The 27,242-nt window shown below is 45.0% G+C and overlaps 1 protein-coding gene across 2 annotated transcripts in view; it reads left to right on the top strand.

The window, feature by feature from the left end:
* The first annotated feature begins 2,142 nt into the window (after positions 1 to 2,142).
* The window catches only part of calb2a (calbindin 2a), a 63,542-nt gene continuing 38,442 nt past the window's right edge, over positions 2,143 to 27,242 (top strand). For both annotated transcript variants that reach the window (XM_080187270.1, XM_080187269.1), the window contains exons 1-4: positions 2,143 to 2,260; positions 3,033 to 3,109; positions 22,721 to 22,789; positions 23,422 to 23,502. In XM_080187270.1, the coding sequence (XP_080043396.1) occupies positions 2,170 to 2,260; positions 3,033 to 3,109; positions 22,721 to 22,789; positions 23,422 to 23,502 (318 nt within the window). In that variant the 5' untranslated portion in view covers positions 2,143 to 2,169. The remainder of the gene's footprint in view (positions 2,261 to 3,032; positions 3,110 to 22,720; positions 22,790 to 23,421; positions 23,503 to 27,242) is intronic.

Genomic DNA, 27,242 nt, shown 5'->3' with positions numbered 1-27,242 from the left:
CATGCTATCCTGGCAAAGCCAAGTGCCCACTGCTCCTAGTTCTGTCTGTTCAGAGAGGAGACAATAGAATCTCCTCCTCTGCTGTAATGGGCCTCTATCATCTCCTGGATGCACTGATGGAAGGTGAACTGCACAACGTTCACTGTGTAAGCTGGTCCGACCTTGTCCAGTTCACTTGCAAAAGTAAAATTCAGGCCCATGGCCAGCTTCATGGGCACTGGCAGTGCCCTCCTGGCACAGCTGAGCACTGCAGATCACTGCACTTCCAAGAAACTCTGTGACCACCCCCGGGGGTTATTACAGCCACTAAACAAACACACTGCCCCAGGCTTAGTGGGATGTGAGTGAAGAACAGTTTGAAGATTCTATAGGCAAGATGCCTTTGCTGTTTCTCCTCCTCTTTCTTCCACAAACAGATTAATTGTTGCCTCTGCTCCATCTCCCTCTGATGCTGCAGCCTACGGACTCTGCTATTGAACCCCTCCCCCGTCTCCCCGTGACTAGGAGTAAAATGGTCCATTTAGAGCCTATAACAACTATAGCAGCAGCAGCAGTAAATCCCCATAGACTTCACTGAATATTACCAATGTCTCAAAATCCACAACTCAAATGGAGACATGAATCAGCAACAAACCTGCAAATTGTTGGGGATCCTTTTCAATGTTGCAGGGGTCCCTCACACTGCTAAACACATGCCCGTGTTAAAAAATGAGTGTTAGGGGCAAGGTCAACAATTAATGTGCCCTCAAATCAGCATTAAACTCCACACAAAATGCGCAAGTCTTACAGCATGGAAGGAGACCCTTCAGCCCATTATTTCTGCACTGGCAATCAAGCACCTATCATTCTAATCCTATTTTCCAGCACTTGGTTGTCTGCCTTGTATGCTATGGCATTTCAAGTACTCATCTAAATGGTTCCTAAATGCTGTGAATGTTCCTGCCTTTACCATCCTCTCAGACAGTGAGTTCCAGATTCTTACCACCATCTGGGTGAAGAAGGTTTTTCTCAAATCCCTTCTAAATCTCCTGCCCCTTACCATAAATCCAAGCTCCCTGGTCATTGACCCCTCTACTAAGGGAAAAAGCTTCTTCCTATCTAACTTATCTATGGCCCTCATCATTTTTTACACACATAATTTTGCATGTTTTCACTGCATAAATGCACCTCAACATGGCATTCAACGTGAGTGAAACCTGAAATGGGCAGACATGTTGGGTGGTGACGCTTTTCCAGTGCTTGCAGTGCCAAAACATCAATATCCATCTGAATACACATTTTGCTAGCTTGCACCAAAGCCTCAGCTTGCATATATGGGTCTTCATTCATTGTTTTCAAAAGAAGTTGCTAAAATGTTGTTTGTGAAATGTGTCACATGTCACATCCAGCCTAGACTCCAAACAGAGCTCGCCCACAGGGTGAGCCACAGCTCAGCAGATTGGGAACCGGTCAACTCCCCACCGAGAACTGGAATAATAAAAGTAAAATACCACGGGTGCTTGAATAAAATAAAAACAGAAGTGTTGGAAAATCTCTTCTGGCAGCAACCGTGCAGAGAGAAAGAGAGTTAATGGTTCGAATCGAATGTAATTCTTCTTCAGAGCTGGAGAGAGAGAGAGAATGTGCACGATAGGTTTAATGTTACTAATAGAAGGGGCAGGAACAAGCGAAGCAAATGGGAAGGTCAGGGCTAGGCTAAAAGTTAAAAATGTGGAGTTTTAGGAAACATTCCTAAAACATTTCTAATAGGGAAATGGAAAACAATGACGGTGAGCAGGGTGAAAGAGACAAATGGGAATCTTGCCAGACAGCAGAGCAAAACTTCTTCAAGATAGGCATTCCTGGCAGTGAATTAAACACTCAAATAAAAGCAGCAGTTCAGGCAGCACCTGTGCAGAGAGAAGCAGAGCTAACGGTTGGAGTCCAGGAGAGAATTGAGAAGCAGACAGTCTGTGCACACTGAAACAGGATGGACTGTGTGTGAGAGCAGCACCTTTCTGAAAGGGCGGTCGAGGGGACTACAATTCCCAGCTCATTGCTACTGAAGGCAGAGCGGCCTCTGCAGGCCTGGGCTAGGACTGCGGCTCCGAAGAGATAAAAAGCCTGCGCCCAGGCGGAGGTACTCAGCATTTCAAAGAGGGACCTTAACACGGGCAGTGTGGGGACAGGATGGCTAACAAACAGCAACCACCTTACCTGAATCTAGCTGAACTCACCGCCTCCCAGTTCCTGGAAATCTGGAAACATTATGATGCAGATGGTAAGTTCTATATACATATGTTAAAAAATTAAAAATGCATTAAAAAACTATTGTATTCTAATATTTATTTGGGAAATTAGGGAAAACGGGAGCACTTTAATATTGTCTAGCTTCTCCATATCTCACAGCCCTCCTATGATTGAAGGGCAATCTATGTGTTAGCTTAGAGAGTAAAGAGTTTAATTTCGATGTGAGTGCGTTTAGGAAACAGATTGCTGCGGTGCGGCGTCTCGAACCCCTATCTCCAACAGCCCAACAATGAGTGAGTAGATATAACGGGCTTGTGCTACCTGCCCAGCAATTGGCTGTTTGATTTAAAAATGTAATAACACTTCAATAACGAGACTGCTATTTTGTTTTTTTAAAAACAATAAGTTTAGAGTAACTTTGCAAGTGTGTTTTGCCTCACTGGAGTTGTTGAGATGGGAGGGTTCTGAACCCAAGGTGGGAAGAGAGACGGGCTGCTACCAAGACATTGAGGGGTGCTTGACTGTACTTTGAGTTGTAGATCCTTCATTTCAGCAAGTTATTGTCAGGGGTGAATCGGTTTTCCAGAGGGTGGGGGTGTAAATTCTACGTTGCTGTCGAGGTCTCTGGAATTGTGGAGATGTCAAAGAACCTTTGTACCCAGGGTGTAACCATTCTGCGGCGGGCTTTAATATTAAAAGGCTAAATCGAGCTTCTGACGTGGCCGCTTTCGGGACCCCCAGTTGTTTGGATATGTTGGGGATTGCTTGGCTAACCGCACATTGTTTGCTTGTCTCACCTTCAGGTAACGGTTACATTGAAGGGAAAGAATTGGAAAACTTCATCCGGGAGCTACAGCGAGTGAGGAGAGGAACTGGTGTGGTGAGCAAAGCTACTCAGAGTTACTGGGAGGAGGGGTAATCCCGGAGCTGGAAATATTTAACAGATCCATCCGCACAGCAGCTCCCTCTCTGAAAGATGAGACTGAGGGAGGCCGGCTGAGACATCCAAATAAACCTGATGCTGATTAGACTGAGGGACAGGACACTCTGCTTTCTGACGCAGAGAAGAATCTGAGTGATGGGCTGACGCAGGGAGAGGTTGTGGTAATTAGAAACTTGAGGCAGCGGGACAGACACACAAGAATGGATAGAGCTGGAAATGCAGATAGAGCACTCAGGTAGGGAGAGAAACTGGGCTAAAGAACGCAAGCAAGGAGGGATGGGACAGAGCTAGATTGAGACACGGACAGGGAAAAGCCCATACAGGAAGAAAAATGAATAATGTTTGGAATTGTAAAGAGAAACAGAGAATATGGACGGAGAGGAACAGACCGACAGAGGGAAATAAATTCAAACAAGAGATAGAAAGAGAGAAGGCAAAACGTGGAAAGAGGGAGATATAGTGACAGAAAGACAGAACCGAGATACTGAGAGGGAGATTGACCGATAGTGAGTGAGAAAACAGACACAGAGAGACACCTGAACAGCAGAGAGAAAAACATATAGAGACAGGCTGTGAAGTGGAAAGTGAGAGAATCGGTGAAAAGGACAGAGGGAGAGAGAGGCATCCCAGCAGATTGATAAATAGATAGTTAGAGACAGAGATTGAGACTGTCAGAGAGGGAGGGTTAGCCACATTGAGAAAAAGGAAGATACTGACCTCTAGCCAGCTTCTTCAGAAATCGATGAGATTTGATGTGAAAGAATCTTGTTGTGACAGCAGATATTAATAAAAATCTAAAACAAAAATGGATAATGGGAGAAATGAGAGATACAAATTAACAATGGATTTATTGATGTGTTGAGGAAAAGGTCATTCAGAACTCCCGACTAGAGCAGCTGCAGTTATTGCTGTTTGGGTGTTGGGGGAAGGTTGGGGGTGGGGAGAGATGGAGCTCCTAAACACATACACATCCATTCAATGGTGAGGAATATTTCACATATCAGATTCCGAGGGGGCTGGATAGAGTGGATATTCATGTTTCCTCATGTGAGGGAAAATAGAACCCCCTGACATATTTTAAGAATTCAGAGAATTTTTTTTTCTCAGGTGGCCATTACAGTTTGGAATTTTCTTCCCTAGAAGGTAGTGGAGGCAGTGTCTTTAAATATATTCAAGGCTGAGATAGAAAAGTTTTGATCAGACAAGGGAGTCGAGGATTATGAGGCACAGACAGGAAAATGGAGTTGAGATCATAACCAGACCAGCCATGACCTTAGCGAATGGTGGAACAGTCTCAAAGAGCCCAATGGTCTACTCCTGCTCCTAATTCATTATCCTATAAGTACGTAAGCACGATTCACCCCACGATCAAAAGACTCTACCCCAGCAGGAGAGCTCCACCTCCTTGGTCACCAGGTCCCATCCTCCTCAATTAGCCAGATGAATCCACTCAGTCTGCAGGCTCACCTGCTTCCTCTCCATCTGGACTGGTGCTCAGTGGATTACCCAGATAAAATGAAACTAAGTTTCAAAATCATTCTCAAATTGACTAATAGTAACAGAATCTCTGCAAGTTGCCCTGGTGGCTCAGTTGGTAAAAACTTGTTTCCGCTGGTGGTTGAATTGGCCTCAGTGTGCCTGAACTGTGCTGGGGATTAGGGTTGGAGAGGTGGGGGGGGGGGGGGGGGGGGCATCTCAGGGCATAAATCATTCAATCTAGTGACACACCTGTCAGAAATGGAGTGTGCTTGTGTTTCAATGCACTCCATGGCTGAATGGCCACCAGCATTCAATGCCTGAGTTGAAATGGGAGGAACAATGATTAGGAAAGATATGGAAGGATCAGAGTCAACATATATGGCCAGTTTTACCTAACAGTGTCAAAAGGAAAGTTCCAAGCTTCTCAGATTCTTTCCACTCAATTATCCCAGATTTTTCACCTGTTCCAGGAGATCTGGGCTTGTGTGGGGGGCAAGGGATGGTGCAGAGAGTGTGCACTCCCTAAATTTGTACATCCAGTTCTGTGGAACCAGCTGAATGGAGCAGATGGCCTTTTCCTGTTTTTTATCACTTGTACGTTTCACATTCCCCTACAAAAAATATTGTGTACTCAGAAGACAGATCCTGGCCACAACCTTCCATCCTTAGCCACCAACTCCAGCCTTTTACGGAACAGCTGTCTGATTTTGAACCAGACAGTTCACAATCCGTTGACATATTTGACACCACGCTCTGTACTTCTGACTTCATATTTGTGCCATTGCTGAGAGGCCGCCTATTTCCATGTCCGTAACATCACCAGACTTTACCTCTGTGTCATCTCATCTGCTGCTGCTCCCACCCTTTGTACAGAGAAGTATTTCCTACCTTCCTCCTCAATGCCTTGACTTTGGTATTGTTTGATCTCCTCTCAATCTAATCTCTGGAGCACTGGTAGCATTCTGGTGAATCTGCACTGCACTCTGGCCAATGACTATATCTTTTCTACATAATGTATGTATTTAGGTCGGCACGGTAGCACAGTGGTTAGCACCGCTGTTTCACAGCTCCAGGGGTCTAGGTTTGAATCCTGGCTTGGGTCACTATCTGTGTGGAGTTTGCACATTCTCCTTGTGCCTGCGTGGGTTTCCTCCAGGTGTTTCGGTTTCCTCCAAAGATGTGTGGGTTAGGTTGATTTGCCATGCTAAATTGACCATAGATGCATAGGTTAGAGAGAATTAGCGGGTAAAATACGTACGGATTGTGGGTAGGGCCTGGGTGGGATTGTGGTCGGTGCAGACTCAATGGGCTGAAGGGCCTCTTACTTTACTGTAGGATTTCTATGATTCTATGGTTTAACAGGGGTGTTGTATTTTTGTTAGCAACAATCAAAGCCTTGAACTCAAGCCATTATTCTGTCCTCTATTCTGCCCCTTTGTTTTCTGCAGAACATCTTTCTTGCCTCTTGATTTAACCATTCCAGTGCACTCCTAGCCAGTCTCCTACATTCTACCCTCTGTAAACCTGAGGTTCCCCAAATTCTATTGCCGATGTCCCAATTCACACCAGATCACTATTCATTCATCACCTCTGTGTTCACTAACCTACACTGATACCCTGTCAAGCAACATTTTGATTTTAAATTTCTTGTCCTTATTTTCAGATCCCTCCAGAGTCTCTCCCCTCCCTAGCTCTGCAATCTCCTCCAGCCCAATGTCCTCCAAGATATCTGCATTCGTCCAAATCGGGTTTCTTGATTTTAATCACTCCATTGTTAGTGACCATGTCTTCAGTTGCCATGGCCTAATGCTGTGCAATTCCCTCTCTAAGCCTCTATACCTCTCTGCCCTCTTTTAAGACAGCCTTAAACCTACATCTCATCAAGGGTTTTGATCAGCTGCCCTAATATCTCCTTGACAAATTTTGATTTGTAATAGTGCCCCTGTCCATTTTGTACATTAAAGATTCTGGGAGCGATTCTCCTAAAAAAAAGTTCTAAGTGCTGAATTCACAGGAAAACTAGTGTAAATCATGATTGTTTTTTCAGTGGGAGCTCGGAATTGAATCTCCCACACTCCGTGCAATGCAAAGGTCACAATCGGGAATATCATTAAAAGCTTATGGGGCGGGGCCTATTCACGCCGGAGTCTGACAGTTCTGGAACTCTGCGCATGCGCAGTGGCCCAGAACTAACAGCCTGCACTTTGCTGGCCAGCTCAATCATTGGCTAGTACAGGATCCCAGCAGTGCTGCCCCTCCACCCTGCCCCATGGCCCGATTGCAGCCCCCACAAGCATTCCTGGACCCCTTCCCGTCCCGGAGCACCCCAAACTCCAGACCCCACCCCCCCCCCCGCCCAAACAGGAGGCTGACACCCCTGGGAGGCAGACCCCTCCACAGGAGGCAGACCTCCATGGCAGACCACTGTCCCAAGCCTGTCCCCATCACTGGCCTCCCTCTAGTCTCAACTGATCCCAATGCAAAGTGGCAGCGGGACTCCCCCACACTCTCCAATGGCAGCCCCTCGCCCCACTCCTAGCTGGCCATGCCCCTTGGCATTGCCCAATGCCAGGTGGTGCCAGTACCAAGGTATCACTGGGCATGGGCATTTTATCTCTTGGGCAGTCTGGGGGCACAGGCTGGCACTGCCATGATGCTCATGCCCGGGCGCTCAACTCCCCATCACCCTACCCACCGGACGGGTTCACCCCCATCACCAAACCTCCTGGGGCCCCAATTGTCCCCCTTCACTCCAGCGGAATCCCCAAAAGTGGGGAGCTATTCTGAACTCCACCAGAGTGAAATTGTACTGGGCTGGGAGATGGTAGCGGGCTGGGAGACTTCAGTCCCGAGCCTGATAATGATATTTAAATAACATTAAAGTAAGATAAAAATGACTTTACTGCTGGTTTCCAGATATCCGGCACTCGGAGGTGTGAGCACGTCGGAAATGCATTGCCAAATCCCACTTGCGATTCTACCAGCCGGCCATGCTAAAATATTACCGGGTTGGGATGGGAGAATCACCCCCTCTATATCATTACAAGCTTTTGCTGTTGTTAAGAATCATTGTGTTCAAGAGAGAAGTGAGAAAAAACGGATTGTGTGATTGTCAGGATACTGACTGAGCCTTGACACTAATAGGATTCAGTGTGTCTCCCCTTTGCATCGTGACGTACTTGAACAACATTACAGACAGAAGGAGCATGGCCACGTAGTGAGCCTTTTCTCAACTAAACAAAAGTTTGAGGGATTGCTATCCCCTGGTTCATTCCCGATGGCAATGCCTTGACCAATCAGAATTTAGCCAAAAGCTTAGCGTGGCAAAACATCTACTCATCAGAGTCTACTTGCAAACCAATCAGCACTCTCTACTCATGCAGTATGAATTGTTGTTCCCTTTACAATTGGTATTCTTGCAAATCTGTCCTGATGTGAGCAAGATGAAAAGCTTTGACAGCATGTGTCTTTTCTTCAGGAATATTGCCCTGCCATATAATCTGCAATGAGCTGGAAAATTCTGCGTCCCTCTAATTGCACAAAACTTTTTGATGTCCGCTTTTGAATCTGTGGCAGGAGAATGGGGCCGTGAAGTGCTTTATGTTTTACTTCCCACAGCACCTTTGTCAAGTTCAATTGCAATCTGAGGATGGAGAGAGCAAGGCTTCCTCCCTGTCACCTGATGGGCTGATTAGTAACTAGAGGTGGCAGAGAGGTAATGATTAGTCAGTATACTAGCATTAGAGGAGTTGAGCAGAATTTAAAGTTTATTCATTAGTGTCACAAGTAGGCTGACATTAACACTGCACTGAAGTTACTGTGAAAATTCTCTAGTCGCCACGCTCCTGTGCCTGTTCAGGTGCACCTGAGGGAGCGTTTAGCATGGCTCATGCACCTAACCAGCACATTTTTCAAACTGTGGGAGGAAACCCACGTAGACACGTGGCCAACGTGCAGACTCTACACAAACAGTGACCCAAGCTGGGAATGGAACCCAGTCCCTGGTGCTGTAAGGCAGAAGTGCTAACCACTGTGCCACCCTCGGTTTCCACCTTCTACAGGGAGTAAGAGGGCAGAATAGAGGATGGGGATTGCATTTGAGGCATGTGTTGCTACCAATGAAAATATAAACATGGTTAGGCCTCATCTAGAATAACGTGCACATTTTTGGACACCAGGACTTAAACTTTTGGACTATAAAAGCAGGGAGGTCTTGCTGCAATTGTACAAGGTACTGGTGAGGCTGCAACTAGAGTACTGTGTGCAATTTTGGTCCCCTTATTTGCAAAAGGACATATTGGCCTTGGAGGGAGTACGGAGAAGTTTCACCAGGTTGATTCCAGAGATGAGGGGGTTAGCTTATGAGGAGAGATTGAGTAGATTGGGCCTGTACTCGTTGGAGTTTAGAAGGCTGAGAGGAGATCTTATAAACACTTACAAGATAATGAAGGGGCTAGACAGAGTAGAAGCAGAGAGATTATTTCCACTTAGAAAGGAAACAAGAACTAGAGGGCACAGCCTCAAAATAAGGGGGAATCAATTTAGAACAGAGTTGAGGAGGAACTTCTTCTCTGAGGGTAGTGAATCTCTGGAACTCTCTGCCCGTTGAAACGGTGGAGGCTACCTCGTCAAATATGTTTAAGTCACAGGTAGATAGATTTCCGACCAATAAGGGAATTAAGGGTTATGGGGAGCAGGTGGGTAAGTGGAACTGAACCACTATCAGATCAGCCATGATCTTATTGAATGGTGGGGCAGGCTCGAGGGGCTGGATGGCCTACTCCTGCTCCTATTTCTTATGTTCCTGTGTTCTTATGTAAAAGATATATTGACATTGGGCAGGGATTCACCAGAATGATACCAAAAGCTTTTTGATAATACAGAACTGCAGAAAAAAAGAGACATGTTGAAGCTGTTTGTCAGGACAATTTGCAAGAATACCAATATAAGGGGAAAACAACAATTTATATTGTATGAAAAGAAAATGCTGATTGATCGAAGTGTTATCATGGAAAATGCACCCATTGATGCTGACTGACAGTTAACTGCCAAGCATTGTTTGACATTATTGGAATGGTATGTGTTCCAGCATTACTTTATGAGAGGAGATTAAATTATATCAGAACCAAACTATGGGGAGGAAGTTAGCAAATAATTTTTTGCATAAAGGGTGGGAAAAGTATGGAATTTACTCCCATAAGCAGCAGTAAATGCTGGAGCTGAATTAGTAATTTTAAATCTGAGAGATTTGTTAGTTAGAGGTATTATGGGATAGAAATCCAAGGTGGATGGATGGTGTCAAGGTACAGATCAGCCTTGATTCCACTGAATGTTTTCTTTTGCGGGGGGAGAGGAATAACCTACTCCTATACTTCTAATTTATTAACATTGGCCAAGAGGCCAAGTGGAAAATATTCTATTTAAAAATCTGATTCTTTTGGATTTCACATATCCTGCAACTGCAAGTATTCTCTCTCTGTGATGTCTCCACAGAACACACCATCCTTTTTCAACACTTCCAAGGTGTATCTCTCTGGGACGTAATTTCTCTGGCTTTACTTCCACCTCAACATAGTCAAAGTGTCCCCAGAGTGGCCTTTGAGCTCCCAGACGATCATTTGAGCATTGTCAAGGATCAACAATGGCCCCTTCCCTCTTAGTACCTGCTCTTCCTTTTCAAAGATATCATCAGCAAACACATCTGTTATCCTGGTGACAGCCTGTTTTACCCCATTACCATTCCCTTGACCTTGTGACCATTAGACAACCTTTCCACATGAAGTCACGGAAATGTCAAAATTTAATCCATTTGAACATCAGGAAGGTAGAACCCATGATTCCTCGCCAAAAGCTCCACATCCTTTGCCATTGACTCAGTCCTCTTGGTCAAGGTGAAACACTCCATTTACCACCTCAGCATTCTCTCATTCCAGAATGTATTCTAACCCTAATTTTCCATCTAATAATCCTATCGCTTTCCTCCACTCCTGCCTGTCTCCCAGCACTGCTGAAACCCTTATCAACACCTTGCTCACCTCTGAGATGAATCTTCCCAAACCTTTGCCCCTTTCTGCTTCCACCTCCATTTCCAAAATCTCTAAAACCCTAATTTTTCAATGAAGTGTCCAGTCACTTGTTCTCACTTTGCTTTCCTTCTCTGTGAAGTACCTAAAGATATTACTCCACATTGCTGTCGCTACTTAAAAGAAATTTGTTGTTGACAAACATTGCAGATAATTTCAGATTGGAAAATGAGGGAGAGAGAGAGAGAGACGGAGTCTAGGGGAATAATTAGGGATGACAAGCTCCAGTTTGACGGCAGTCAAGATTATAGAGGGAACAATTATTTTCGTTTCTCTTACTGTGAGGGTTAAATTCAGGTGAGGATGGTGCTCGTGACTTGGTTGAAATTTCAGTTTTGGCTAAGAGAAATCTAACGAGTTCTTGCTGAGAAATCTAACGAGTTCTTGCTGAGAAATCTAACCTGGTTTTGCTGTGAAAGGTCAAAGTGAACCCAGTAGTGGAAATGGACTGAACTGGGGAATGCCGGATTATACACTCTGTCCAAGTGCGCTCATGGTTGTAGTCAGCACGCTGTAATACTGAACAGGATGTCAAAACACGATTCACCTAATCCCGTCACTTTTCCAACTGGCTGATAATGCCCCCACCTGGTCCGTCCATATATCTCAGCTCCAGTATCTTGGGGGCTGAATTTTATCCCCTCTAGCAACCCCATCAAAACCAAAATTACACTGGTAGCCTCTGCCCTCCCTTGACCTATTAGAATGAATCTAATGCCCCCTAAAAAATGTAAATGAACTTGGTAGTCCAATCAAAAGATCAGAGGTGAGGTGACCTTGTTACATGGTCAAGTGAACTGAACGCCAGAAATGAGGTGAGAGTGACTGCCTTGACATCAAGGCAGCATTTGACCAAGTACAGCACCAAGGAGCCCGAGTAAAACTGGAGGTAATGGGAATTACCCTTCACTGTTTGGAGTCATAACTGGCTCAAATGAAGATGGTTGTGTTGGTCGAAAGTCAACCATCTCCATTTCAGGACATCGCTGCAAGAGTTCCTCAGGGTAGTGTTCTAGATCCAACTGTCTTAAGCTTCCTTCCATCATAAGGTCAGAAGTGGAGCTGTTTGCTGATGGTTACACAATGTTCAGTATCATTCATGATTCCTCAGGTACTGAATCAGTCCTTGTCCAAATGCAGCAAGACCTGGTCAATATCCAGGTTTGGGTTGACAAGTGGAAGTAACATTTGTGCCACATAAGTGCCAGGCAATGACCATCTCCAGCAAGAAAAATTCTAAGCACCTTCCCCTGATATTCAGTAGCATTATCATCACTGAATTCCCCCACTATCAACATCCTGGGAGTTACTATTGACCAGAAACTGAACTGGATTAGCCATATCAATACTGTGGCAACAAGATCAGGTCAGAGGCTAAGAATCCTGCAGTGAGTAACTCACCTCCCGACACTCCAAAGCCTACCCGTTATTTACAGGACACAAATCAAGAGTGTAATGAAATACTCTCCACTTGCCTGGATGAGTGCAGCTTCAACAATACACAAGAAACTCAACACTATCCAGGACAAAGCAGCCCACTTGATTGGCACCCCCTTCCAAAAATATTCACTCCCTCCACGCAGTAGCAGCAGTGTTTGTCATCTACAAGATATATTGCAGCAGCTCACCAAGACTGTTTCAATAGCTCTTTCAAAAGTCACAACCTCTACCACCTAGAAGGACAAGGGCAGAAGATACATCACCACCTTTAAGTTTCCCTTCATCCTGACTTGGAAATATTTTGTTGTTCTTTCACTGTCACTGGACCAAAATCCTGCAACTCCCTTCCCAATAGTATTGTGAGTGTATTTACAGCAGTCCAAGAAGGCAGCTCACTGCAATCTTCTCAAGGATAATTAGCAATGAGCAATAAATGTTGGTCTAGCCAGAGATGCCCAAGAAGGAAAATTAAAAAATGTAAAAAATTCCTTGCCCCCACAAATCAGATTCCCATCTCCACAATCCAATTGACAGTTGTTTTCCAGAAGGAAACTTACTTCTCCCCAAGGATTGGAAAGAAGCTTCTCTTTCCCGCTCCCACCCAGATTGCCCTCTGAGACGGGGAAAAGCTGTCCTTTTATAATCGGCACACACTTTTCAAGTTCCCAGCTAGCCCAACCCCCAAAGGACCAGTAGGCTTCCAAAAATAAGATTCCAGTGGCTTTCCTTCATCAAGAACCTGGTCTGTGACAAGAACACACTGCTCCCCCTCCCTCAAAACCCAGATTGATAATCCTCTCCCTCAACACCCAGAACAGATAAACCACCCCCCCAACACCTAGAACCGAAATTCCCCCTCCCCGACACCCAGAACAGAAAACCCCCCCTCCCCGACACCCAGAACAGAAAACCCCCCCTCCCCGACACCCAGAACAGAAAAACCCCCCCTCCCCGACATCCAAAACAGATAAAACCCCCCCTCCCCGACATCCAGAACAGAAAACCCCCCCTCCCCAACATCCGAAACAGATAAAACCCCCCCTCCCCGACACCCAGAACAGATAAAACCCCCCTCCCCGACACCCAGAACAGGAAAACCCCCCTCCGCGACACCCAGAACAGGAAACCCCCCCCCTCCCCTGACACTCAGACTGACAAACCCCCCTCCCTCAACACCTGGACTGACAATCGCCCCTCCCTCCACCTCTCCCCTCCCCTTACAAGAACGAAGACAGCTGCCTTGAGAGTTGCCAATTTCAGAGTGAGTGTGAGTCTGGTAAAGCTCTGTTGATCTCAAATTGAAGGCCATAGTGTGAAGTGCTGAAGCGTGAAGGAGAGGATTGTTTCTTGGTGCTGAAAGCGATGTCAGACATGTTGATTGGGTGCTGGTGGAACAGAATGGGAAAGGGAACATTGCCAGGTCATTTCAGGTTTGTTGGCAATGAATTAAACAGTACAAGGTTACACTGTACTCTGCTAAAATATCAAACAGTCCAGTATTACCTCTGAAAGTATTCTCGTCACAACTTAAACAAGAAGCAGCAGAGATAAGAGGAACAGTCTTGAATACTGGGAAGACACAGCAGCTCAATCAAAATCTGAAAGATAAAAGATTTATTCAAATTCTTTTTGTCAAAGGCACATACATTAATTACATTTTTCTCTGGCATAATGAGATGAAAAGGAAACAATGTCACCTTGTAGCCTGAACACTGGGGAGTTTATTTGCATCCACATATCGGGATGCTCACTCACACCCACCGCAACATCAAAAGGCTGGAAGTTGTCCATAAACCAAAAAATTAACCTCGAAGGAATTAAAGTACTGTTACAAACAACAGGCCAGCACACGTTCACAGCAAGCACAAAGTGACAACACACACACAATTCAGTGAATACACAAACACAGAGAGCAAACACACACACTCGCAATGCGCACACACACACACAGTGAATGCATGCAGTGAACACACACACTTGTGCAGTAAATACACACATGCAGTGAATACACAATGAACACACTCACAGTGAACACGTGCACGCGCACACAGAGTTGAGGACTGCCTGAGAGGACAGTGACTGGGGGGGTCCACTTTGGGCAGCATCACCCTGACACAGTCAGTCTGGCACAGTAGTAGTGCCCACCAGGAAGTGTAAAGGGGATGGGGCCAATTAAAGGGGTGGGCCAGTTGTGGCAGGCCATTCGATTTTGGGGAGGGAGAACATTGCGTACTCTGCAGTGCAGTGGGAGAAGGGGGGGAGTACCACAGCCGCTCTGCAGTCACAATCAATGTTGTAGGAGGGGGTGATGGCTGTTGCTGTGCAGTAGCTATTAACTGGGGGAGAAGGGGAGGGTCATGGTTGTTCCAGGTTGAGGGGGAGGAGTGGTGGTGGGGGTGGGGGGGCTGGGCGTTGGTGGTGATCAGCTGTGGAGTTCTGCTGTAGCCACGAAGGGGTGGAAGCTGGCTATAGCAACAGAGGCAGTGATAGGTCTGTGCTCTTAGAGCACAGAAACCTGCACATGTGCAATGGCACTACCTTGCTGCTATCAGCCAGCTTTTGGGTGAATTATCCTGCCCACCACGGAGTGAGCAAGGGGCAGACCATGGAAAGGTCCGTTGACCTCTGGCAGGATTTATGGTTTTGGGATGAGCATGGCCATAAAATCCTGCCCACTAAGTTTCTCAAGATTTTTTTTTGCCAGAGTCAGGTAAGATTCAATTTTTAAGTCACCCAAAAAACAACACGAATATCTCCCGTTTTCACACTCATTTAGCACTTTTTTGTAAAATCGGCCCCACAGTCTGTCTCTCTCTCTCTCTTTGTCTCACTCACACACACACACTCACAGTGAAAACACATTCACATACAGACACACTGTCCCACGTACAGGCATACTTAGTCCCTCAAACATGTACACATACATATGCATAAATAACGTGGTAACATATTGCATATATTACTGGGCAGGGATACAGACTAATAGGATGTAATTTTCTCAGCCCACTGTGCTGCTTAAGTAACACAGTGGATTGGGAAGTACCAGTGGGACAGCTGAAATGGAAGCCAATTGTGACCTTTCCAGGCTATTTTTTTGTGGCATATTCAGCCAAGTTTTGTCTGGGCTCGCTAATTTTTTCAATGCCGCTGGGGGAGGTTCCCACTAGCAGGGATTAAACTGGTTCCCAGCAATGAGGAACAGATGTGATGACCTCACTGGTGGGGGCAAAACCCAGTGGAGGTTGGTAGGGTGGGAGGGTGCACCCTGCTTGGCACCCTGGCAGTGCAATGCCAGGGTGCCAAACTGGAACTATGTCATGCAAACAGCAAAGCGACCGAGGAATAGTGAGGCCTTTTAGGGAGTAGAGTCAGATCAGGAATGGGCTGATTGGTGGGGAAGGAGTCCCCTCTGCACAGCAATTGGTGAGGGAGGGAGGGGGCCAATAGGGACTGGCCATGGGTGGTGGGGGGCAAAACCGGGATGGCCATCGGGCAGGGGGGTGTATCGAGGGGGGTCTGGGCTGGTGATGGAGTCACATACACCAATCTCCCTACTGTGAGAGCAGCGCATGCTCAGTGGCCCGCTCAGCGCACTGATGCCAGCCTCTCAGGCAGGTTGGGCACCCACGCCCCCCACCCACTACCAGCTGTATCCCTCGGTGGACTCTGTGAAGCACAGAGTGCCAGAAATCCAACCGACTAAGTTCACCCGAAAAAACAGGCGTGAAAATCTCCCATTTTCCCAGCCATTGGATACTTAGCTCTTTTGGGGGAAAATCGCCCCCACAATCTTTGAGATGAATGTCCAAATCCCATCATAGCAGTTTGTCAATTTGAATTGAGTTAATTAAATAACTGAATAATTGAATTACAAGTTGTACCTGTATTAGTGACAATGAAGTCCACAAATTGTCATGAAACCCATCTTGTTCATTAATGTCCTTTAGGGAATGTAACCTGCCATCCTTACCTGGTCTGGCCTGTATGTGACTTCAGATCCTCACCAACATTGTTGACTCTTAAATGCCCTCTGAAATGGCCTATAAAGCCACTCAGTTGTACAAAACCCCTACAAAAATGCATAATGACACTAAAACTGGATAGATCACCTGGCACTGCCTGGGATACTGAATTTGACATGTTAAAGGCACACCCTGCAAAGTCCTCCTCACTAACATGATGGGGTTGTGCTAACATGGAGAGAGCTGTCTCACAGATTAGTCAAGCAATAGCCTGACACGTCAGTCTTCCCATCGTTCATTTCTTCCAGCCAATGTCCAGTCACCACCATCACCATTCCTGGATATGTCCTGTCCTACCGCCAGGGCAGACCCAAGGGGATTGCCCTGGGAGTCCTCAACATCAACTCTAGACCCCATGAAGTTTCATGGCACCGGGTCAAACATGGGCAAGGAAATCTCCTGCTGATGTAATGTCCCCCTCAGCTGATGAATCAGTTCTCCTCCTTGTTAAACTCTATTTGGAGGAAGCATTGAGGGTGACAAGAGCGCAGAATGTATTCTGGGTGGAGGACTTCGATATCCATCATCAAGAGTGGTTTAGTGGTACCACCACAGACCAAACTGGGCAGGTCCTGAAAGATATAGCTGCTAGATTGCGACTGCAGCAGGTGGTGAGGGAACCAACAAGAGGGGAAAACATACTTGACCTCATTATCACAAATACATTTACCCATTGGAATGCCCATCACAAAATTATTGTGGCAATTAAGTTCTATTTTCACATTGAGGACATTGTGTTAAATGGTAGAGATTCAGAAGAGATCCAATAACTCAAGACTGGGCATCCATGAGCACTATGGGCCATTGGCAGCAGCAGAATTGTACTTAACCACAATTTATAACCTCATTGCCTGGTATATCCCCCACTCAACCACCAAGCTGGGGGAATCAACCCCAATTCAATGAAGAGTGCAGGAGGGCATGCCAGGAGCAACACCAGGCATACCTCAAAATGAGGTGTCAGCCTGTTGAAGCTACAAAAAGCACTACTTAAATGCCAAACAGCATAAGCAGCAAGTAATAGACAGAGCTAAGCGATCCCACAATCAATGTATCAGATCTCAGCTCTGCAGTCCTGCCATATCAACTTGTGAAAGATGATGGACAACTAACCAACTCATTGGAGGAGTAGGCTCCACAAATCTCCCTGTCCTCAATGATGAAAGAGCCCAACACATCAGTGCGATAGATTAGGCTGAAGCATTTGCAACAGAAGTGCCAAGTCAATGATTCATCTTGGCTTCCTCTGGAGGTCCCCAGCATCACAGAGGTCAGTTTTCAACCGATTTGATAAATTCCCTGTGATAGCAAGAAATATTTGTGTGGACCAGATACTGTAAAGATTTATGGGCTGCAACAACATCCCAAAGTAGTACTGAAGACTCGTGCTCCAGTTGCCATGTCCATAGTCAAGTTGTTCCAGTACAGCTACAACACTGGCATTTACCCAGCAATGTGGAAAATTGCCCAGGTATGTCCTGCACATTAGAAATGGGACAAATCCAATCCAACCAATTACTGCTCCCTAAGTCTACTCGCGATCATCAGTAAAGTCATAGAAGGGGTCTCAACAGTGCTGTCAAGTGGCACTTATTCAGTAATAACCTGCTCACTGACAGTCAGCTTGGGTGCTGCCAGGGTTACAGCTCCTGACCTCACTATAGCCTTGGCTCAAACATAGACAAAAGAGCTGAATTCCAGAGGTGAGGTGACAGTGACTGTCCTTGACATCAAGGCAGCATTTGACGAGTATGACATCAAGGAGCCCAAACTGGAGTCAATGGGAATCAGGGAAAAATTTTCCAAAGACTGGGTTATACTGAGCACAGAGAACGATGTTTATGGTGATTGGAGGTCAATCATCTCAGCTCTGAGACATCACTGCAGGATTTATTCAAGGTAGTGTCCTAGGCTCACTATCTTCCGCTGCTTCATCAATGATCTTTCCATTATAAGATCAGAAGTGGAGATTCTTGCTGCTGATTGCATAATATTCAGTACATGAAGCACCCCATGTCCAAATGAAGCAAGACCTGGACAATATTCAGGCTTTGGCTGATAAGTGGCAAGTAACATTTGAGCCACGAAAGTGCCAGACAATTACCATCTCCAGAGAGAGAGAGGATCTAACCATCTCACATTGACATTCTAAAGTGTTCAAGTTAAAGTTTATGTATTAGTGTTACAAGTTGAAACTTGCATTAACACTGTGAAATTACCCCTAGTTGTCACACTTCAGTGTCTGTTCAGGTACACTAAGGAAGAATTTAGCATAGCCAATGCACCTAACTTCAGATTGTGGGACGAAACCAGAGCACCTGAAGGAAACCCATACAGACACAGGGAGAATGTGCAAACTCCACACAGACAATGACCCAAGCTGGGAATTTAACCCAAGTCCCTGGTGCTGTGAGACAGCAGTACTAACCATTGTGTCACCATGCTGCCTCTAGTTGTTTTACCGTCACAGTCAATGTGTACATCAGATTCATTGGAGAGGTTTTGCCGTTCTGTGCTGGAGCTGCTTAACCCTGCTTGGTGACTTTCCTGCAGCTGACAGTCAACATCCTGGGAGATGCCACTGACCAGAAACTGGGCTGGACTAGCCATATAAATACCATGGCTACAAGAGCAGGTCAGAAGCTAGGATTCTGCAGCAAGTAACTCACCTCCTGACTTCCCAAAACCTGTCTACGTGCTACAAGGAACAAGTCAGGAGTGCGATGGAATACATTCCACTTGCCTGGATAAGTGCAATCCCAACAACACTCAAGAAGCTCAACACCATCCAGGACAAAGCAGCCCACTTGATTGGCAGCCGATCCATCACCTTAAATATTCACTTCCTCCATCACCAACAAACAATGGTAGCCATATGTACCATCTACAAGATGCATTGCATGAATTCACCAAGGCTTGTTTTGGGTAAACCAAGATGACCTGTAATGTCTCAACTTAGACAATGCACAATTCATGAGGCAGTTATCTCTGTATAAAGACACAATCATTTAATGAGTCATAGAATCCCTACAGCACAGAGGGAGGCCTTTTCGCCCATCAAGACTGCACCAATTACAATCCCACCAGGCCCTATCCCCACAAACCCATTATTTACACTGTTAATCCTTAGACATTAAGGGGCAATTTAGCATGGCCCTAAATGCTAACCTGCACATCTTTGGACTATGGGAGGAAACCGGAGCACCCGGAGAAAACCCACGTAGGCATGAGGAGAATGTGCAAAGTCCAGGCAATCACCCAAACCAGGAATTGAACCTGGGTCCCTGACGCTGTGATACAATAGTGCTAATCACTGTGCCACCATGGTAGCTGCAGGAAGGGTTAAGCAGCTCCAGCATTGAACAGCAAAACCTCTCTGATGAATGTGACGTGTGCATTCAGAAACAGATCAATTATAGCTTTCCTTATCAATTATTCCCACCTATGTTAGTTTAACATCAACTACATTTAGTACACATACATCAATATAAATCTGTTAACTCCCTCAGCCAACTGCAATCTGCCACCCAGCATAATGATATCTCATTCATCTATTCAAACCAGATGCCAACTCCCATCTTGGCTAAACTCACTTCCTTGTTGCTAGGTTACTGTAGACGCTCATCATAGAGGTAAAAGTGAACATTCCCACCAGATCATTGCCAAAACTGGATAGACACGTGATCCCTAGCCTAAGTACGTATCTACTCTATGTCTAGACAATGAATACCTCTATTCATAAAATCACAATATTTGTTCCTGCTGGAGAAACTTTCTAATTTTCATTCAGCTAACTAACAGGTTTGGAGACCTTCGGCTCTGAACTGTTAGCCTCTACCATCACACCTTGTGGCATCTTTGCTTTGGCTGAAGTGAACAATATTTAAAATACATTTAAAATGTATTTAATATATTAGCATGTAAGTGTTCAATTCTCTTACTGCATTCATATATGTGTAAACTATTCATTAGCATATTAACTTATTTTAAGAATCATCTAACTCTTTACTGATAGTATACATTAAAGGCATTGACCTGACTATCTGAAAACTTTATTAACTGGTTAGAAATCTTCCACATCAAGGCTGCTCAGGCAGCATCTTCCAAATCTACAACCACTGCCACCTAGAAAGACAAGAGCAACAGGCACATGGGAACACCACAGCCTGGAAGTTCCCCTCCAAATCGCTCACATCCTGACTTGGAAATATGGGCTGGATTTTCACCTTTGATGTGGATAACAGGAGTCAGAAACCACAAAGGAAATTTACACATGGAGGCTGGGGCATGGCTGAGTTATTAAATTATTACTTTGCACCTGTCTTTGCCAAAGAAGATGATGCTGCTCACGTCATGCTGAGAGACATCATGGTAATTCTGACACTGGAAGGGTTTAAAATTGATAAGGAGGAATTAGATAGGCTGTCTGAACTTAATGATGATAAGTCATTAGGCCCAAATGAGATGCATCAAAGGATTTTGAGGGAGGCGAGAGTAGAAATTGTGAGAAAGTGGCCATCATTTTCTAGTTTTCCTTAGATTCGGGTTGGTGCCTTAGAAAAGGGTGTAAAAATAAACCCAGCAACTACAGAGCCAGTCAGTTTGACTTCGGTGGTAGTGACATGGGTTCATGCAGGGAAGGTCATGTTTGACTAATTTGGTGGAATTCCTTGAGAACATTACATGTGCAGTGGACAGTGGGGAACCTGTGGATGTGGTGTTACCGGATTTCCAGAAGGCGTTTGACAAGGTGCCACACCAAAGACTGTTACATAAGATAAAAGTGCACAGTGTTATGGGTAATATATTAGCATGGATTCCGGATTGGTTGACTAATAAAAAGCAAAGAGTGGGGTTAAATGGGTATTTTTCTTGTTGGCGATCAGTGACTAGGGGTATGCCTCAGAGATCAGTGTTAGACTGCAATTGTTTACGATTTACATGGATGATTTGGAGTTGGGGACCAAGTTTAGTGTGTCAAAATTCGCAAATGACACTAAGATGAGTGGCAGAGCAAAGTATGCAGAGGATGCTGAAAGCCTGCAAATGGATATAGATAGTGTAAGTGAGTGGGCGAGTGTCTGTTCGATGGAGTACAATGATGGTAAATGTGAGGTCATCTATTTTGGTGGGAATAACAGCAAAATGGACTATTATTTAAATGGTAAAAAAATTACAGCGTGCTGCTGTGCAGAGGGACCCCGGTGTCCTAGTGCAAGAATCACAAAGGGTTGGTTTGCAGGTGCAGCAGACAATTAAGAAGGCAAATGGAGTTTTGTTCTTCATTGCTAAAGGGATGGTATTTAAAACAGCGAGGATATATTGCAGCTGTATAAGGTGCTGCTGAGGCCACACCTGGAGTACTGTGTACATTTTTGGTCTCCTTACTTGAGAAAAGAAATGCTGGCACAGGAGGGGTGCAGAGGAGATTGATTCCGGAGTTAAGAGGATTGGCTTATGAGGAGAGACTGAGTAGACTGGGGCTATACTCATTGGAATTCAGAAGAATGAGGGGAGATCTTATAGAAGCATATAAGATTATGAAGGGAATAGATAAGATAAAAGCAGGGAAGTTGTTTCCACTGGCGGGTGAAACTAGAACTACAGGGCATGGCCCCAAAATAAGGGGAAGCAGATTTAGGGCTGAGTTGAGGAAGAACTTCTTCACACAAAGTGTTGTGAATCTGTATAATTCCCTGCCCAGAGAAGCAACTGGGTCTACCTCATTGAATGTTTTTAAAGCAAGGATAAATAAACTTTTGAACAGTAAAGGAATTAAGAGTTATGGTGAGCAGGCGGGTAAATGGAGCTGCGTCCATGAAAAGGTCAGCCATGATCTTATTGAATGGCAGAGCAGGCTTGAGGGGTCAGATGGTCTACTCCTGCTGCTAGTTCTTACGTTTGAACCTCAGTGGCGGTGAAGTTTCTAGAAACAATAATGCAGGGCTAAATAAATAGTCACCTGGGTTCATGGAGGTCAATTAAGAAAAGTCAGCATGGATTTGCTAAGGGAAACTCATGTTTAACTAACTTGCTGGAGTTGTTTGATGAGATGACAGAGAGAGTGATGCATGTAACACTGTCGATGTAATGCACATGGACTTCCAAAAGGCATTTGATACAAGTGTGTGTGTGTGTGTGTGTGTGTGTGTGTGTGTGTGTGTGTGTGTGTGTGTGTGTGTGTGTGTGTGTGTGTGTGTGTGTGTATCTGTGCGCGAGTGGCTGTGACCGTGGGTGTGTGTGTCTGTGTCTGGGTGTTTATTTGTGTGTCAGTGAGTGTGTGGGCATGTCTGTCTATGTGGTTGGGTGTGTATGTGTGTGGGTGTCTGTGTAGGTGTGTATGAGGGCATGTGTATCTCTTATACACAAATTGCTTTGACACGATGGATGGCTGCTCCACAGGAGATGATGAAAGATAAATAAATAGCCTCACTTTAACAGACTTGCACCGATTGGATCATTTGTTTCCGTTCCCCCTGACAGTTAAATGTATTTAGAGCTTGTGTTTTGTTTCACAAATACAGGAAATACAGATGAAGGAATTTATGGAGAAATATGACAAGAATGCAGATGGCAGGATTGAGATTGCTGAGGTAAGTGTGTCTGTACCACTAAATACAGCCAAAGTCATATCAGCTCCCTCACCACCTACTCTCACCTTGGCTGCTTGTAGGAATGTGAAGTATGTGATCCTTGATGCTGCTCTAATACTGCGACACATCATTGGGAAGGCCAGCTGAGGGGGGAGAAATGATGTTGGAACAGCATTTGAATTGGGCTCAGCATCTTTGGAGGGGAAACAGGATTGAGGTCTGCCATGATGCCCCCATAGTCAAATAACCTACAAAACTCAGGATCAAATGTCACTCCATCAGGAGGCTGTGGGTGAAGTTGGAAGAAAGAAAATGGTCTGAATATCTTTGCTCTTTAAAAAACCACAGAGCAATTTGATGGAGCTCTGACTCATGGCAATTACCCCCAGGATACTCCTAGAGCTGAATATCTAGTCCCTGCCATGCTGGGCAGATCAAAACAATACGCACCCCATGTACTCTTGGCTGCACCCAAGATCAGCTGTGGAGTTATGCTGATGGAAGCCAGTGAAAATCCTTGCAGCTCTAATTCCTGATTGTTGTGTTGGGGCAGTGGGGGGGATGTTTAATGGAGGACTGCAGGAAGCTGTAGACCAGACAGAAATACTAACATTCGCTCTGCTCCCTTACAGCTGGCCCAGATACTTCCAACTGAAGAGAACTTCCTCCTGTGTTTCCGGCAATGTGTACGGTCCAGTGCAGAGTTCATGGAGGTAGGAAAAGTGAGGTGGAGACCTGCATCTGGAGTCCAGATCAAACTTGATAATCGTACTGAGACTGGGACAATGCCGGGATGGCTGTTAGTTGCACTAGGTCCAGTGAGAAGAACTTTCCATACTTCAGCATTTACGGACATTTATCAACTGACTGGTCACACATTCTGTTTGATCTTGGAGTTCATTTTAACAATACTGAATTTCATTTGATTTATTGTCACATGTAGTAACATACAGTGAAAAGTATTGTTACTTGCGTGCTATACAGACAAAACATACCATTCATAGAGAAGGAAATGAGAGAGTGCAAAATGTAGTGTTACAGTCATAGCTAGGGTGTAGAGAAAGATCACCTTAATGCAAGATAAGTCCATTCAAAAGTCTGACAGCAATAGGGAAGAAGCTGTTCTTGAGTCAGTTGATATGTGACCTCAGACTTTTGTATCTTTTTCCTGATGGAAGAAGGTGGAAGAGAGAATGTTGGGGTGTGCGGGGTCCTCAATTATGCTGGCTGCTTTGCTAAGGCAGCAGGAAGTGTAGACAGAGTCAATGAAGGGGAGGCTGGTTTGCGTGATGGATTGGGCTACATTCATGACTTTTTGTAGTTTCTTGTGGTCTTGGGCAGAGCAGGAGCCATACCAAGCTGTGATACAACCAGAAAGAATGCTTTCTATGGTGCATCTGTAAAAGTTGGTGAGAGTTGTAGCTGACATGCCAAATTTCTTTAGTCTTCTGAGAAAGTAGATGGTGGGCTTTCTTAACTATAGTGTTAAGAGAGCAGGACAGGTTGTTGGTGATCTGGGCACCTAAAACTTGAAGTTCTCGATCCTTTCTACTTTGTCCCTATTGATGTAGATAGGGGCATGTTCTCCTTTACACTTCCTGAAGTCGATGACAATCTTCTTTGTTTTATTGACATTGAGGGAGAGATTATTGTTGCTTCACCAGTTCACCAGATTGTCCATCTCATTCCTGTACTCTGTCCCTGCAACAATCACCATCTAGAAGGACAAGCTTCAAGCTGGTTTATTGTAAGACACTTTCTTAGTGCTACTAACCTACAAGAAGCTCTGCCTTCAAAGTGTGCCAGCTGCCTCTATTTATAGTACAATCAATGTCACATGTTTAACAAGATAATTGCCATAAATTGTGATTGAGTACATTGACATCACACACCATCCTGACTTAGACATATATCACTGTTCCTTCACTGGGTCACAATCCTGAAACTCTCTCCCGAACAACACTGTGGGTGTACCTATGTCACATACAGACAAACATATGAATTATGAGCGGGAATAGGCCAGCCAGCCCTCCGAGCCTTCTCCGTTGTTCAATAAGATCATGGCTGATCTGATTGTAACCTCAACCCAACATTCCTGTTGACTTCCCTCCCAACAATGTGCCCTGTAGTGTTTTCAGGCAGCTCATCGCTACTTTTGCAAAGTCATTTAGAGATGGGCATTAAGTGTCAGGATAGTCTTTCTATCCTGAGACTTAAGAAGTTAAATTTTCCACTCCAATTGGGGATCTTTTTTATGAGGAGGGTTCTTTTTCACAGGAGGGATGAACCTTGAAACACTTAAGTTTATTTATTAGTCACAAGTAAGGCTTTCAGAATGTGGGAGGAAACTGGAACACCCAGAGGAAACCCACGCAGACACAGGGAGAACATGCAAACTCCACACAGACAGTGACCCATGCCGGGAATCGAACCTGGGTCCCGGCACTGTGAAGCAGCAGTGCTAATCACTGTGCTACCATGCTGCACAGGCAGTGATGGTTTAACTTGCTTGCAGGAGAGCAATAGGCACAGGCTTGGAATCTTTGTCCCCTTGGAGATTCCAGTTGGCCTATTGCATTGCCCAAAATGGAGGAGGTACTTCCTCAGTCTTTACTATCGGTGTGGACTTTGCACATTCTCCCCATGTCTCCCACAGTCTAAAGATGTGTAGGTTAGGTGGACTAGCCATGGTAAATGTGTAGGGTTACAGGGATAGGTTGGGGGATGAGATGCTCTTTTGGAGAGTTGGTGCAGACTTGATGGACTGAATGGCCTCCTTCTGCACTGTACGAATTCTATAATAATATTCTGGGAAACCACCAAGGCCATTTCTGCTGGGGATAGATAGATCAATCCTCTTCTCCTCTAAGAAATATAGAATTGGGATGTGATCCAGAGGATTGGAGCCAGGGAAAAGGGAACTGGAACCCCAACACAATCATTACCAATCAGTGAGCAATTAGGCAACTTGTAGAGACCAGAGGTGAACTGAGCAATTTATAGAATGGGAGATCTCCTGATACCCCAGAGTAAAACATTACAAACTGTGGGGATCTATGCAGGGAAACTGATGGTGTACACATTGTAACAGTGCTCAACAGCTTCCTGTTTCTCATGAAAATCAAGATCAAAAAACAGTTTATTGAACTGCCAAGCCTTGCTGTAACCCCCACCTCCCCAGAATCCCAAAACATTTCCCTAACAAATAGTCAGCTACCAACTTTACCCTTTCCCAACTTTCACAAAACAGAACTGCTCGACTCCTCAGTCTCAGCCAAAGTGACAATAACAATTCTCCTCGCATGAAAAAGCTCCTGGTTCGACCAGGCAATTAAATTTACAAAAGTTTACTCAGAACCAGAAAGCGGAGCAAGAGGCAAAGGTGAAAAATAGAGGGAGGATAGAAAAATATCAGAAAATTAAAAAAGAGAAATAGAAATTTGAGACAGATAATTAGACAAACACTGAGAGAGAGGGAGTGGGATGGGAAAAGAGAGAGAGATGGTAGAGAGAGAAGGAAAGAGAGATGGGCAGAAAGATAAGGAGAGAGATAGATCGGGAGAAGAGAGAGTCAGTCAGACAGAGAGGGCGAGAGAGACAGAGAGTGATGAGAAGAGAGAGATGGGGAGAAAGAGAGAGAGAGAGATGAAAATCAGAAAGACAGAGGGAGGGAGAAAGAAAGAAAGGGAAGGAAATAGTGAGAGAGAGAGACCGAGGGATAGACAGAGAGAGAGCAAGAAACAGCGAGATGGTGACCAGAAAGGGACCAGACAAAGGTAGGGAACAAAAATATGGTTTCTATTTTGAATACTATTTGGATTTCTCTTGGGGACTGTGTGGCTCGATGAGTAATTTAAGTCTAATTCAATAGGTTTCTTCAAAACCCTGTCTTTACAGTCGAGATGATATGGAGATGCCGGTTTTGGACGTAGAAATTTGATGTCTCTGTTGATATGAGCGATCTTCTTGGAGATGCTCTCCACTTGGAGCTGGCAGTCTGTGGTGTCAATGATAACTATGATGTGGAGATGCCGGCATCCCCACATCATGACTACCATCAACACCGCAAAGTGCCGGCTCCAAGTGGAGAGGATCTCCAAGAAGATCACGTATATCAACACAGACATCAAATTTCTATATGGACTTTAACCTGGTGTTGAGACTTCTTACTGTGTTCACGGTAGAGAACATACTGAGCTCTCTCGTATCTAGACTGTTCCATTGTCTCTTCTCAGTCACATGGGTTGCTGATGTCACTGTTACATGCTCCCCAATCTGAAATGTTTTTTTAAAGTATTGACGTGCCCACCATCTTCCCAGCAAAATCTGAACTTCACACATTTAATCATACGGCATTTTTACAGGTTCCTGGCCATGCTCTTGTCATCGAGGGTTCTGATTTTTAATTAGTTCACTTACTGGCCCAATATTCTGTAAGGTGATTGATGTTGCC

Source organism: Carcharhinus amblyrhynchos, chromosome 4 (genome assembly GCF_965287045.1).
Source record: "Carcharhinus amblyrhynchos chromosome 4, sCarAmb.v2.hapA, whole genome shotgun sequence".
Lineage (NCBI taxonomy): Eukaryota > Metazoa > Chordata > Chondrichthyes > Carcharhiniformes > Carcharhinidae > Carcharhinus > Carcharhinus amblyrhynchos.
Note: the sequence above shows the minus strand (reverse complement) of the source record. Positions and strands in the feature narration are given on the sequence as shown.